Source organism: Grampus griseus (genome assembly GCF_964374135.1).
Source record: "Grampus griseus genome assembly, chromosome: 13".
Taxonomy (NCBI): Eukaryota; Metazoa; Chordata; class Mammalia; order Artiodactyla; family Delphinidae; genus Grampus; species Grampus griseus.
This window is the reverse complement of record NC_139007.1, coordinates 72,667,776-72,682,318: the sequence shown is the minus strand read 5'-3', so window position 1 is coordinate 72,682,318 and position 14,543 is coordinate 72,667,776. Positions and strand designations below refer to the sequence as shown.

Here is a 14,543-nt window from a genome sequence, read left to right as displayed (position 1 = left end):
AATTTTGTGGAACAAATTGTTAGAAAAGCAGATTGGGGTTAAATAATTGGGGCTTGTTAAAAATGAGTTATACTAGAGTTTGGGCTTTAATACAGGCAATGGGGAGAGCCACTGAACATTCATTAACAGAGAAGTGAAGACACAAAGGGTGTTTGGGGAAGATAAAGAACTCCACTGATACTTAAGATGAAGAGGAAAGGAAAACTTTTTGCCAAGAAGATCGGTTAGAAGATATGAAATAATGACTGATGGTGGAAACAAATTATGAAAGACTACAAATAAACAGTCAACACAATTTGGCTATAAGGGAGAAAGAGAATTCAAAGACAGCTAGAAGACAAAGAGCCTGACAGAAAGGGGACAGTTTTAGACATAAAGAGGATGAATATAGCCAAGTTAAAATGTCTACAGGTGGTTTGATATGAGATAAAATCTTATTAGAGAAAATGGAACTAAAAGGCATCTCGAAGTCTTGTTAAGAAATGGTAGTCCACAGTTTGACCAGATAATACGAAAGAAAAGATTAGTGAGCAACGTTTGACTTTTTTTCTTCCCCAAACGAACACTTCAAATCTCTCATGCTATAAAAATCCTTTTATCCTACACATAACTCTGAATTGATATATACTAGTTTTTCAAAGAAAATTTAAAAATTCATCACAATCTTTATCAATTGATTACTCCTTATCATAGTTAGACCTTATCTTTTGCCAAACCTAACTGATGCTTTTTGCTTCAAGCTAAGTTTATTGCTATTCTTTTTTTTTTTTTTAGTTTATTGCTATTCTTAGTAAATTCTTCTCCCTCCTAAGTCAAAGCTCACAAAGACCTCTTCTTCTCATCTCCTTTGCCGACATTCCCAAATTAAAATGTATATTCCCTACTAAATCCAATCCCACACTTCCTTTTTAAAAGCTGATACTCCCATTTAAAAAGTCTTCTTCTCTAATTCTCTTGAGCTCTCAAAAATCCTTTCAATTCTTTATAATCTCTCATTATTTAATATGTCCTAGTCCCAGCTATGCCATAACTCACGTGCCCTTAGGTTTTTTACTCTCTACAGACATTAGTTTCTTATCAGCAAAACATAAAAGAACTTACAGGGATTTTACAAGGCTACAATAGGATAAAAGGAAACGTACCTTTTATTAAACATTTTATTTTGGAAAATTTTAAACACATATGAAAATAGTAAATATGACAAACTCTCCTATATGCATCATGCATCTTTTAAAATATCAATATATGGCAAATCTTTCTTCATCAAATGTGTAAGCCCCAGCTGCTCCCTTCATCAAGCTAGATCAAGCCTGACATTATTTAATTTCCATCTGTAAATATTTCAGTATGTATCTTAAAACATAACCACAGTGCCATTATCATACCCTAAAATAATCAACACTTAAGATCGCATAATATCCAAATAGTGTTAAAGCCCCTTGATTGTCTCATAAGTATCTTTTTAGTTAGTTTAAATCAGGATCTAAGCAAGGTCCACATATTTCATTTGGTTGATATGCCTCTTAGATTTCTTATAATAATAATTAATCCTCCGCTCTTTCTCAAATTTTCTAAGCCATTTGTTTTTTGAAAAATGATCATTTGTCCAGCAGATTTCCCATCTGGATTAGCTGATTGCACCCTGTGGTATCAATATTTTCTGTATTTCACTGTGAACTAGAAGGTACAACTAGAGGTATGCGCAGGTTCATGTACAAATTGTTAGCAAGACCCTGTATGGGCTTTATTTCATAGTGTATCACACAGGAGGCACAATAATATATCTGCCTGTCTTTTTGTGATCTTAAGGCTGATTGGTAGGTTCTGATGTTGTCACAGCTTGATCCAGCTAATGATTTTTGTGTGTGTGTGTGTGTGTGTGTGTGTGGTATGCGGGCCTCTCACTGTTGTGTCCTCTCTCGTTGTGGAGCACAGGCTCTGGACGCACAGGCTCAGCGGCCATGGCTCACAGGCCCAGCCGCTCCGCGGCATGTGGAATCCTCCCGGACCGGGGCACGAACCCATGTCCCCTGCATCAGCAGGCGGACTCTCAACTACTGCGCCACCAGGGAAGCGCCAGCTAATGATTTTTATCAGCCAATGATAATCACTGTTTAGAAACTTTATCTCATTAGGGGTTGCAAAATGGTGCTCTTGGTGATATTCCAAATATAAGATTCCTTTCTCATGTATTAGCTGCAATTCTTCCTCATAGAACTTGATCTCTTTAACTATTTACTTACTCTTTGCACAGAAGAGGCAGGATAAATAAGTTCTCTTTACTGGCTTTTAGAATAATGAATTGGTGCCCTAGCAACTTCCAAAGGTGACACTTATTTTCAGTATCATTATAAACTCCTGTATCTTTAACATTTTGATATGTGTCAACTGATTGTGGTCATTATACCCTATCTTCAGCCTAGTGGGAATGACTCCAAGTTGGCTCCTGTGTACATATGACACGAGCCCATTAGTCTTTCATAGCTTCCTTGCTTTCTAATATGACAAGATGTCTAAGATCATCTTGTACACATCTTATCCCAGACCTGGGACCAGCTGTTTCTCAAAGAAGCCCTGGCTACTTTTAGTGGGAAACTGTATAGTACTCCCTTTAAGTGCATCAAAAGAGATGGGATGAGTTTTTAAAAGGTTGAAAAATCACTGCTTTTTTATATATATACAAATGTGCATTCTTTTCAAAACCACAAAAGAGTCTGAATCATTATTTTCAGTTCATCTTTCATTTTTCTCCAAGCTTCTTGCACAGAGACATTACAGATAATATCAAAGTATACACTATAATCATCCTTCTCAAACTCTGATTCATTCACTCTTTCAACCGATATTTACTGAGCATCCCAGTAGGATGTAGAAAGGAATATAATCGCTGCTCTTAAGGATCTCACAGTCCAGTGGAGGAGATTAATGTGTATGCAAATAAATATAATGTACAATGGTAGGTGTTTTAATAGAAATATGAATAAGGATTATGGGTGGAGAGCACCTGAGAAGGCTTCAATTAAGGATATGGTAAGTAACACAACATATTACTTTGAAAAGAAATAGCAATTTTTATTTATTTATTTATTTATTTTTGCGGTACGCGGGCCTCTCACTGTTGTGGCCTCTCCCGTTGCGGAGCACAGGCTCCGGATGCGCAGGCTCAGCGGCCATGGCTCACGGGCCCAGCCGCTCCGTGGCATGCAGGATCTTCCCGGACTGGGGCACGAACCCGTGTCCCCTGCATCGGCAGGCGGACTCTCAACCACTGCGCCACCAGGGAAGCCCAAGAAATAGCAATTTTAAACTTACAGATTTAATCGTCATATTAAAAGAATTAAAAACTAGTGAAAATTTCAGTTAAAAAAATTAAAGTGTCAACTATGCAATATTTTTACACTATTCTAAGTTATGATTTAATTACCAAATTTTAAAGATATGAATTACATCCACTGATAACATAGCTATCTTAGAGAATCCACAGCACAAGGAAATGATGTGAGTAGTTCCAAAAAGAGGGGGCTGAACAGTAAACAAAGTCAGGAAGAGAACAGAGGATAGATATTTCTGTTCTCCTCCTAAGAACATGTATACAAAGTGGTAGTGTGACATGATTCTTTAGCTACTAATTTTCAATATTCCATATACTTTTTTTTTTATCTAGAAAAGTTCTGAACCAGTATCTTATAGGGAGGATCCCTCCAGAGAAAAGACAGCCTACCCAACTGAGAAAGGGAGAGTGGCTCTCAAAAGAAAGGCTGTCACCAAATAAGAGGTGTTTATACTACATTTAGAGGTAGCTTATTTGCCGTTACAGTTTAAAAGTAACTCTAAATTTGGGAAAACTTACACCTTAGTTGTATCCCCAGAGGAGCCCTCCCCATTCCTTGCTTGTCACATTTGTGTTATATCAGCTAAAAGGGACATTATTCGAATGATTAGCAACTCAATTTAAAGAGAGTTGGGTGTTGGGAAGCATGCCATACGGAGGTTTGTGTTTGTAAAACCAGATTAACACAGTGAAAGTTGATACTACTGGGGGCCCAAAAGAAATTCTAAATCATCTATTTTCTATTTTTTGGTAAAGTTGAAAACATGTTTACTTACTTTATTTTTTAAAAAACTAGGTAATTCATTTACAAAGATCAAAACAATATTAAAAGATACACGCTGAGAAGTCTCACTCCCATCTGGCCTGTTCCTCCTTGCCCACCATGGGTAACCATCTTTTATTAACTTTGTTTTTAATCCTTCCAGTATTTCCTCATGCAAACAGGGGCAGACGTACATACATGTGAATATTTATTTATAGATGTATTTACATACATCTATATATACTGCTCTACATTTTTTTTTAACTTAATATATCCTGAAGATCATACTGTAAGAGTTTCTCTCTCCTCCCTCCCTCCCCACCCCCTCCATGTTCTGGACAGTTCTTTCAGTAGCAAATCTTATACAATCTTATTGAAGAACCTATATATAATATTTTTGTAGTTTTCAATGATTCACTGAACATTCTCAGTATAGTCTTATCAGAAAATGCTATTTGAAAAATTAGGAAGAGGTACCTGAGTTCTAGGGGAAGATACCTTCCCCTATCTCTGCTTCTTCCCATACTTTCTTTAGCTTCTGGCTCCATTTTTATTACCCTTTTTTCCTCTTTCATTTCGCTGCACATCCGATATCAACAAATATGGACTATTGATTCATTCACCAAATATTCATTATGGGCCTTCCACTATTATTACTGTTATTCGTATTGGTTGCTAACATTTATTGAGCACTCATTATGAATCAGGTATCCTTAGTTGCTTTCCTGCATTATCACATTTAACTCTCTGTGAACTTTCTTTATTCCCATTGTACCCCTGAGGAAAATGGGGGTCAGAGAGGTTAATTCAATTGCTGCTAATAACTGTCAAATCTTGAACTCAAGTCTCTATCAGGAAAATATATACTATTTGTTATTATTTAAATTTTTAAATTTATTTCCCCCTAGCTTTAACTGAGGTATGATTGATAAATAAAAATTGTATATATTTTGGTTGTACATGATGTTTTTTAAAGGTATACAATGTGATGATTTAATATACATATACATTGTGCAATGGTTACTACAATTAACACATCCACCACTTCACATAGTCAACTGTTCTTTCCTTCCTTCCTCCATCCATCCCCCAACTCTCCCACCCTGGCTTCTTTCTTTCTTTTTTGGTGGTAAGCATACTTAAGATCTGTTCTCTTAGCAAATTTCAAATATACAATACAGTATTATTAACTCAAAACATATGCTCTTAAACAATATACCACAGAAAGAGCCAGACGTGTTTGGAGAATTCCAATCAGTTGAGGATGATTATAGCATAGGGTGTGAGGGAGGAGGGACTGGGTAAGAGATCATGCTGCAGAAGAAGGCACGATTTTAGATCACAGACCTAGTATGTCCTAGTCAAGATATATAAACTTTACTCTGAAGGGTATGGGGAACAACCATGAGGTTTTTAAACAGGTAAATATGATAAAACCTGCATTTAAAAAGACATTTCTAGCAGAAGTGAGGAGGATAGATAGGAGCGACCAAAGCTGGGTTAGACTAAAGGTGGGTAGACCAATTAAATGTACAGATAAAAAGATGATAGGGTGTGAACAAAATGTAGTCACTTGATATCAAGTACAGATATTGAGCCTTTAAAGTTTCATATAATTTCAAACTTTAAAAATCATTCATCAAGAATAAATATGTCTGAAACCAAATCACTTTTTTATATCTCCATTTTAACAAGCTGAAAAATAGTTCTTGATAGAAAGGTTTCCAGTTTAATCAAATGAGAAGGTACACTATCACTAACTATTTAGAATTACGGATTTCTAAAATTGTACGTACTAAGAAAAATGTAAAAATTTATTAGATAGTGGTATTAATTGGAAAACTTAAAAATAAACATTTTTCTTCTTTAGAATTGGGACTTCAGGCATTGTCTAGTCAAATTTCCTCATTTTACAAATAAGAAAACTAAAGTACAAAAGAAGGCATATTACTTGTCAAATATGTTTAGGGTGCCCATTTAGGATTAGATCTCAAGTTTCCTGATTCCTTATTTAATGATTTTCTCACTTTCATATGAAGACCTGGAATTTTTAAAAGTTCTGGCAAAATGGGGAAAGGGGGGAGTGAAGCAAGCTCATAGTAAGTGTGGACCATGTATCAATGCTTTATATTGAGATCTCATTTAATCCTCACATCTACTTTACAAGGTAGGTATGATCCATATGACAGATGGGGTACAGAGAGCCTAACAACTTGCTAAAGGCCACATGACTATCAGACACCAAAGCTCATCTCTCCATCATAGTACACTAATGCCAAAGAAGATAAAAGAGTTTTCTTTCAGTGTTTAAAAAAATACCAAGTTTGTATTAATAAATTCAGAAATCATTGAACACTGACCTGTAACATGCACCTGGATACAACAACTTCAGGTACTTCAGGGAATTTTTGTCGCAGGTCATGTAAAACCTGAAAATCAATTTGGTGGCTTCCTTGGGCCATTCGTATATTGCCTGATCAGGACTATTTGTACAGTAGGCAATTCTAGGCCTTAGTGGAAACAGTACTCATCTCTTCTGTCCAAGCATTTTCTGTGAAAGAAAGAAAAAAAACTTTAATGAGAACTGTTATAGAATGAATATTGTTGTGGATTTAAAATTTCAATACAAAAGGGTATGTGCTTTAGTACCTAACATTTAATATAAACTATAAAAATATTATTTAGTCCTATAATGCTTCCCATATAGTTATACTGTCTTGTCAGTTTATAACTACTGGTGGCAAACTTTAAAATGTTCTAATTCCTATGTATTTGTATGCTTTATAATGGCTGTGCCAAAAGGCATTCAAATAAGAAACTGTCAAGGTTGTTTTAAAATGGAAAACTGAGTAACTTTACTGATTTTTTTCTTAATGATCAGAGGACAGTCTAAGGTAAGTAATCTTGTTTATTCTACTTAAAATTTTTAAAGTTTGGATCCTGAAAAAGCTTGGTCCTACAAATAGCTTTGCCTGCTTTGTCTAAAACTGATCTGTGAATCAAAACATTTGATATTTTGCCTTAATTTTCAGATATACTTAATCTTTAAATGTGTAATCAATTCATTCTCAGGGCCTTAGCAGCATTTTATTCCCTCTGTTTCTATAAAATCAGTATTTTAAAAATGCTAATGCTTGGGCCCCAACCCCAGAGGTTCTGATTTAATTGGCTGGGAGCAGCATGAGTGTGTGGATATTTAAAAGCTCCCCGAGTGATTCTAACGTATGGCCCAAGTTGAGAATTACCTAACTTATTTATATTCCTAATATTCCTAATGTAAACCGTGCTTAATCTTGAAAGCCTCTTTGGGATATAAATAGTATAAAGTATATTAAACCTAAATAACATATTAAAATATTTAAAATCATTCCATTTGCATAATAATTAAAATACATTTCATTTTAGTATAAATTTGACAATACGACAATCTCTTTAAAACAAATTTCTTATCTGTAGCATTTCTCTTTTCCATAAGCTTAAATACAAGTCTGTAAACTCTATGAATATAGGAATTAGGTCTCTTTTGTCCATTATTACACACCTAGTGCTTTGTAGACAGTTTTCAGCATAACAGTAGATATTAAAACACTTTTGAGTAAATTTAGTTATGACAGGCCTCCCGAATCCTCAACACAATAAAAGCTCATTGAGATATCATGTTTGGTAAAGACTCTCAAGCTTTTTATTACCATTTGGTTAATTCTTCCTTAATTCTTTTGTCTGTGTGACTTTAGCTTAGTTACATCTCATAGGTAAAAGCACTGCCAAACCAAGTTATCTGCATTACACATTTCTCAAATCTATTTCTAAAACACACACACACACACACACACAATTTTTAGCACTCAATGTAGTGTTTCTAGAAAAGGGTTGCAGGAGAAAAGAAAAGTACTGGAAATTAGTAAAGATATTTAAACATAACAATAAAGGGCGATAAACAGGCTACAGTACTGCTCATCTTGAGAAAGCCTCCTTGACTTCACTCCAGCTATCAGCTCATTTATCTGCCCATTCCCTCTTTTGGGCTAAACTCCTTGAAAGGGTGGTTTATACTTTGTCTTCATTTCCTTCCTCTTATCACTTTTAAATCCACCCCAGTCAGGTTTTCATAGTTTTTCTCCACTGAAACTACACTTATCAAAGCTGTCCTGGATCTTCAGGTTGTCAAACTTAACAGTCACTCCTCAGGCCTCATCTCACCAGACCTCTCTGTAGCTTATGAACTAGTCAACCACTCCCTCATTCTTTAAACAATTTCTTCACTTGGCCTCTGAGATTTATACTCTTCTGGATTTCCTCCTACCCACTAGCAGCTCCTTCTCAGTTTCCTTTGTCAGATCCTCTTCCCTTTTGGAACATCTAAATGTTGGTGAGTTATGGAGTTCAGATCTAGGGTTTCTTTTCAATTACACCTACATTCCTCTTCAAGGTAATCTCATCCAAACACACTACTTTAAAGAGAGGCTTTGCAAATCTGTATGTCCAACACCAAGGGAGCTCTCTCTCCCTTGAGTTCCAGACTAATATAACCAGCTGCCTGCCTCACATATCCTTTTGGATATCTAAAATTCACTTCAAACTTACTATGTCCATAATTGAACTCTCAATTTTCCCCCATCCAAACCAAACCTTTCCCAGTCTCTTTCATCTCCGTATATGGTACCACCAATCATTCAGTTGTTCCTTCTCACATGCCATATCTAATCCATTATAAAGTTTGGTTGGTTGTTATCTGCAAAAGAATATTCTGAATCTGACCACTTCTCCCCACCTCTATTACCGCTCTTGTCCAAGCTGCCATCATAGTTCACCTAGACTACTACTGCGAAGGTCTCCTAACTGGTCTCCTCCCTGCCTTAACTCTTTGCTCTACCCCCACCTCCCACTCTATTGAACAGAGTGATCTTTGTGAAAAGTAAATCAGAACAATCATTTCCCCAGCACAAAATCCTAAACAAGGCCCCTGGCTAACTACCACCCCTGGGGCTTTGTCTCCTACCACCATCTTTATTCCCTCAGTTCCAAACTAAGTTCCCTCATACTGGTTACTTTCCAAAGAGAAGCCAATCTCATTCCTCCCTTAGGACTTTTAGACTCCTTGCTCCTTCTGCCTGGAACACTTTTCACTCAGATACTTGCATGGCTTTCTCTCTTACTTCATTAACATATCTGATCAAATGTCACTTCCTCAGAGACTGCTTCCTTGACCAATCTATCTAAAATAATGCCACACTTGTTTCCCTTCCCTCCCTATCACATCCTCATACCTTGCTTTTACTTCATAGCATTTATCAATATCTGACATACCTACCTACCCACCTGCCTATCCCTAAAGCGTTAGCTCCGCAGGATTACGAACTTTGAAGTTCACTGCTGTATCCCCAGGATCTAAGTCAAAGATGTAACATTTGTTGGATGAAATAAAGGTTTTACTGTATGGTTTCTTCATATTTTTTGCTTCTAACATGCATTTCAAATAACCTAGATTGGAAATTTATATACATAATTTGAGGGAGAGGCAAATAAATAAATTCTCAGTCTAATTCAGGACAACCTTTCTTATTTAAAAGCAGATGAATCATGTAAATAAATTTCAACTTATTCTATTGTTAAAACATATACAGAAATTTCTAAAGTTCTTTGAAAAACTCTTATCACACTTGCTTGCTTTCTAATAAAGACTATCAAGTACACAAACAAGAAAATTGTTCAAACGTACAACTGTATTTTAGGGATTCCACTTCCTGTAATGCCTAAGTAGCTCCTACTGGACGAATTCTCTCATGAGCAACTTCTATAACTAGACAACGCATAAAGAGACTGAAGGCAGAAACAGCAAAGGGGGAGTGGTGGTGCTGGGGGTGGGGAGGTGAAGGAAGTCAGTACGTAGAAGAAGTGGACAGCACAGGGTGATTTTCCATTTTTTAAATGGCTTTTAGCCAGAGAGCAGGCCTCAGTTGGTTTGCTCAGCTAAAACCCAAACAAGTAAATCCATAGTCTTACTCACTTAATGAACCAAAGGATAGGTCATGTTGTGGCACGACCACAACAGCTGAAAATCTAGCCAGTAAATCATAGAAAGGAGAGAAGCACCAAATTCTGTGTATAAATTCTGCACGTATCTCTGATCCCCAAACTACACATATGCGAGAGATTCCAAACAGCCAGGCTAAGGCTAAAATAACAGAACTGACATTTCAGTTTGAAGTTTGAGTTGAGCCAAGTTAACTGCCTACTGAAACAAACAAGTAAGGAAGCAAACCACCAACCAAACATCAATACCCAAACATCAATACTAGAGGAACATAATAGACTCCAGAGTCTCTACAATGTGTCATTCATAATGTCCAAGTTATAAACTAAAATTACTACACATAAGAAACAGGAAAAACTGACCCATTCTCAAGAGAAAGGCAACTAAGGGAGACCAAGCCCAAGATGACCCAGATGCTAAAATTAGCACATAAGGATTTTATAGCAGCTATTTTAACTATGTTCAAGAATGTAAAGGCAAATATACTTGGATTTCTCAGCCAAAAAAAAAAAAGAAAGAAACTATTAAAAAAATGCAAATTCAAGAAGTGAAAAATGTCTGAAATAAAAAAATTCACTGGCTAGATTTAACCACAGATCAGAAATGACAGAAGAAAGAGTCAGTGAACTTGAAGACAAAGCAACAGAAATCATTCTAACCTGAAGAGTGGAGGAAAAAAAAAATGGTTGAGGTAGGGAGATGAACAGACCCTCAGGGACCTGTGAGAAAGAATCAATAACTCTAATATAATATACCTGTAAGTGGAAATCCAGAAGAAAAGGGGAGGGAGAATGGGGTAGAAAAAAGTATTTAATGAAACAGTGGCTAAAAATTTCCCCAAGTTAGTAAATGATATAAATTTACACATCCAGAAGGTCTTGACTGGCTCCCCGGCCATCTTGGAGGTTGCTCTTGGTTGGGCGCCATCCTGCACCTAAGGCAGGAAGGTGGTGGTCACAAAGAAGACAAAAAAGTTGCCTAAGTCAATCAACTCTAGACTCTAGATCAACTCAAGATTCCAACTCCTTATGAAAAGTGGAAAGTACATGCTGGGGTACATGCAGGCTCTGAAAATAAGACAAGGCAAAGTGAAACCTGTCATCCTCACCTACAACTGCTCAGATTGAGGAAATCTGAAACAGAGTATTATGCCATGTTGGCCAAAACTGGTATCCATCTACAGTGGCAATAATGTTGAATTGGGCACAGCATGTGGGAAATACCAAAGAATATGCACAATGGCTATCAATGATCCAAGTGATTCTGATATCATTAGAAGCATGCCAAAACAGATTAGTGAAAAGTAAATCATGCAAAATTTTTCTATAATAAAACTGGCCAGAGCCTGTTTTAAAAACAACAAACAAACAAAAAGATCTTGATCAAGAAGATCAGCAAACCCTCAACAGGAAAAGCCAAAGAAAACCACAGAGAGGCCTAACAGTCGAAGTGCTGAAAACCAAAGAAAAAAAAAAATCTTGAAAGGAGCCGAAGAAACGAAATACAGGGAAACAACAATTCAAATGAATGCCGACTTCTTATCAAAAACAGTGGAGTCCAGAAGATACCGAAATGACAAAATTTAAGTGCTGAAAGGGAAAATAAACAATCAACCCACATCCTGCATCCAGCAAAAGTAAACTTTAAGGACAAGGCAAGATAACTATTTTTAAATATAGCCTTTGTGGGTGAATGAATAAGTTTTACAACTAAACACATTACTGAAACAAACAGGTATTTATTTAATTACGAAAGGAAAACCAAGAAATACCTTACAACTTACTCTGGAAAATTATTTCTAATAATAAACAAAAATATATTTTCTATGGTTAAGATGCAAAATGACTGCTCTTCTGAGAAAATAAAGAAGTCATACTTTATAGGTATGCTTCTAACAGTAGGTGCAAAATTTTGGCACCTAACCTGCCACCAGCTCAAATGATCTAGGAGGAATAATTTCTTAAGGATTCTAAACAGTAGCAGAGTATACACAGTACTACAAAACCCAACCATAAATATACTGGAAAGATTTACAAAATGTGCCATATTCTTTCCTTTCTTAGAGTATGTAAGCAATTTATTTCTGACCTCTCAATATTATGACAGTGCAGAGTACTAAGTATCAGTTAATGGCTCACTCAGACTTCACGTTATGATAATTATCAAGTCTTCATTTTCACTATTGTTTACCATGGTGAATTCTTCCAGGACTGTAAGAGTATAACACAAATAATGGTTTAACTGTACTCACAAGAAGAGACCACAGTCTTCAGATTAAAAAACAACAATAAAGAAAAGCAACAGAACTTATAGGTCTGATCAAAATTTGAGCATTTATGAGGTAACTGGATATTTAAAATTAGACTATCATCACCATCCACAACCCACAAATTTAAGGAGTGCCTAGTATGCAGCAGATATCATGTTGGAGATACAAGTATTAGAGTCTATACCCTTACTCTCCAGGTCACAGACATTCCTGGATTAAAGGCACATCAAAACAAGCTCATAATTTAGGTAACTATTTTAACGTGTCCACTATTTTATATTCTGTCTGCCTCCTGCTACCAGATCTGCTGCCTGCTATCTCAGTCTACCTTGTTGCTGACACAGCAGTCTTTTTCATCCGTTTCACATCATTCAAAAACAGACTGGAAAGGAGTACATGAGGAAAAACTATAAAGAGCAGCAGCAAGAAAAAGGTAGGGGCCACATCGTGAAGTGCCTTTTGGGCCATTAAAATTTGGAGGTTTTAGCTTCAGGGTAATGGGAAGCCACTGATAGATTTAAGCTCAGAGGCAGGAAAGGTGACATGATCAAGAAAACCTGTATGTATGAAGAATGGCTATAGTACAGAGAAAAGGGGCAAAAGAATATATGAGAAGACCAGTTAGAAAAATGCTGTAGTGTAACCATGAAATAGTTAATAGCTTGTAACTGCAGAGATAGCAATGGACAGTGAGTAGAAGGAAAATCTTCAGGGATATTTAGGAAGTAAAATTTAATAGAACTTTGAGATGGATTAGATACTGGGGTAAAGAAGGAGGTATAAAGGTTGCTTTCTTATTTGCTCAGATGGTGGTCCCATCTATAAACTAGGGAACAACAGAAAAGGTCCAAGAAAACAAAGGGGTAGATTCTGAGTTTAGTTTTGAACATACTGAGTCGAGGGTACCTTTAAAACCTCAAAACAGTGATATCACAGAGGGAGTTGGGATATATGGACCTGGAGCTCAGAGGAGAGGTCTAGGCTGCAGATAAACATTTGAGAGGCATCTATGGTGCTGGCATTAATTAAAATCTGAGCATAGATGAGACAATCCTACCATATAATTTAAGAACAGTCAAAGAAAAATATTCTTGGTTATATTATGTATAAAACATCATACAGTCATTATTAATTTTTTCCCTAAAGGCCAACATTCCTTCCAGCCCAAACACTAAACATTATATACAAAAATTGATTTTAAAATATCTTAATTTTTTGTTCCGGAACTATTTTAAGGATATACCCTATAATGAAAAATTAAATAAAAATTTAAAGAAGAAAACATGTACATAGTTTTTTAAAAGCCAAACAGTACTACAAAGTTTATCGAGAAACCAGCAATTTCCCTGTCTCATGCCTCTCCACTTTTATCCTATTCCATATTCCACTGTCAACACTGAGCTGTTTCTCCACATTATACAAAGATGATTATAGGGCTGTTTCTTGATTTTTCAATTTTGTACATTTTCTATGGACTTCCTACTGTGGAAAATGAAGAGTTAGCTTTATAACTTAGTTCCCATCCCATAATATAACCATGCTTCTTCACTCCAATGTCCATCTGCCCAATACTTATTTCACAATTTTTTGCTTAAATCCATATTCAGTATTTATATTACTTTTTCCTGTAAATACTGTTAGCCTACACTTAATCTATTATGAGGGGTGGATTATATTGCCAAGGTCCTTCCCCTACTAGCATTTTGGGAAGAAAAGTGTGTGTGTTGTTAATGAAAAAACTGTAGAATATTAACCATATGTGACCAAAAGCTGGCTTTCCATCAAGTCCAAGAAAACAGCAAAGCTCTCGCAATTCTAACCCCAGGATAAATGGGGAGAAGTGAGAGGGGAGGGGATAGGGGTAAACACTACTATTCTGCTATTGAAATTATAGATTTAGATGAGATGTATTACTTTTAAACAAACCTTGACAAGAGATTAAAAAACAAACAAAACCCCCAAACTATGACTATACCGATATGTAAAAGATTAAAGTTGACTGCTCCTGGCCAGGAGGTACCATACAAAATAAATGATGGAGGAAAGCAAAATTCCCAGAGATCTAACTTTTAAGAAAAAAGGAGTGGACTTCCCTGGTGGTGCAGTGGTTAAGAATCCATCTGACAGGGCTTCCCTGGTGGCACAG

At 36.2% G+C, this 14,543-nt stretch overlaps 1 protein-coding gene across 5 annotated transcripts in view; it reads right to left on the bottom strand.

Moving 5' to 3' along the window:
• TAB2 (TGF-beta activated kinase 1 (MAP3K7) binding protein 2) overlaps window positions 1–14,543 on the bottom strand; it is an 86,985-nt gene that overhangs the window by 32,151 nt on the left and 40,291 nt on the right. For 4 of the 5 annotated variants that reach the window (XM_082669230.1, XM_082669232.1, XM_082669231.1 and 1 more), the window contains one exon: window positions 6,455–6,645. The exons of the other annotated variant lie outside the window; for it this stretch is intronic. In XM_082669230.1, coding sequence (XP_082525356.1) covers window positions 6,455–6,556 — 102 coding nt within the window. In that variant the 5' untranslated portion in view covers window positions 6,557–6,645. The remainder of the gene's footprint in view (window positions 1–6,454; window positions 6,646–14,543) is intronic. 5 annotated transcript variants of the gene reach the window in all.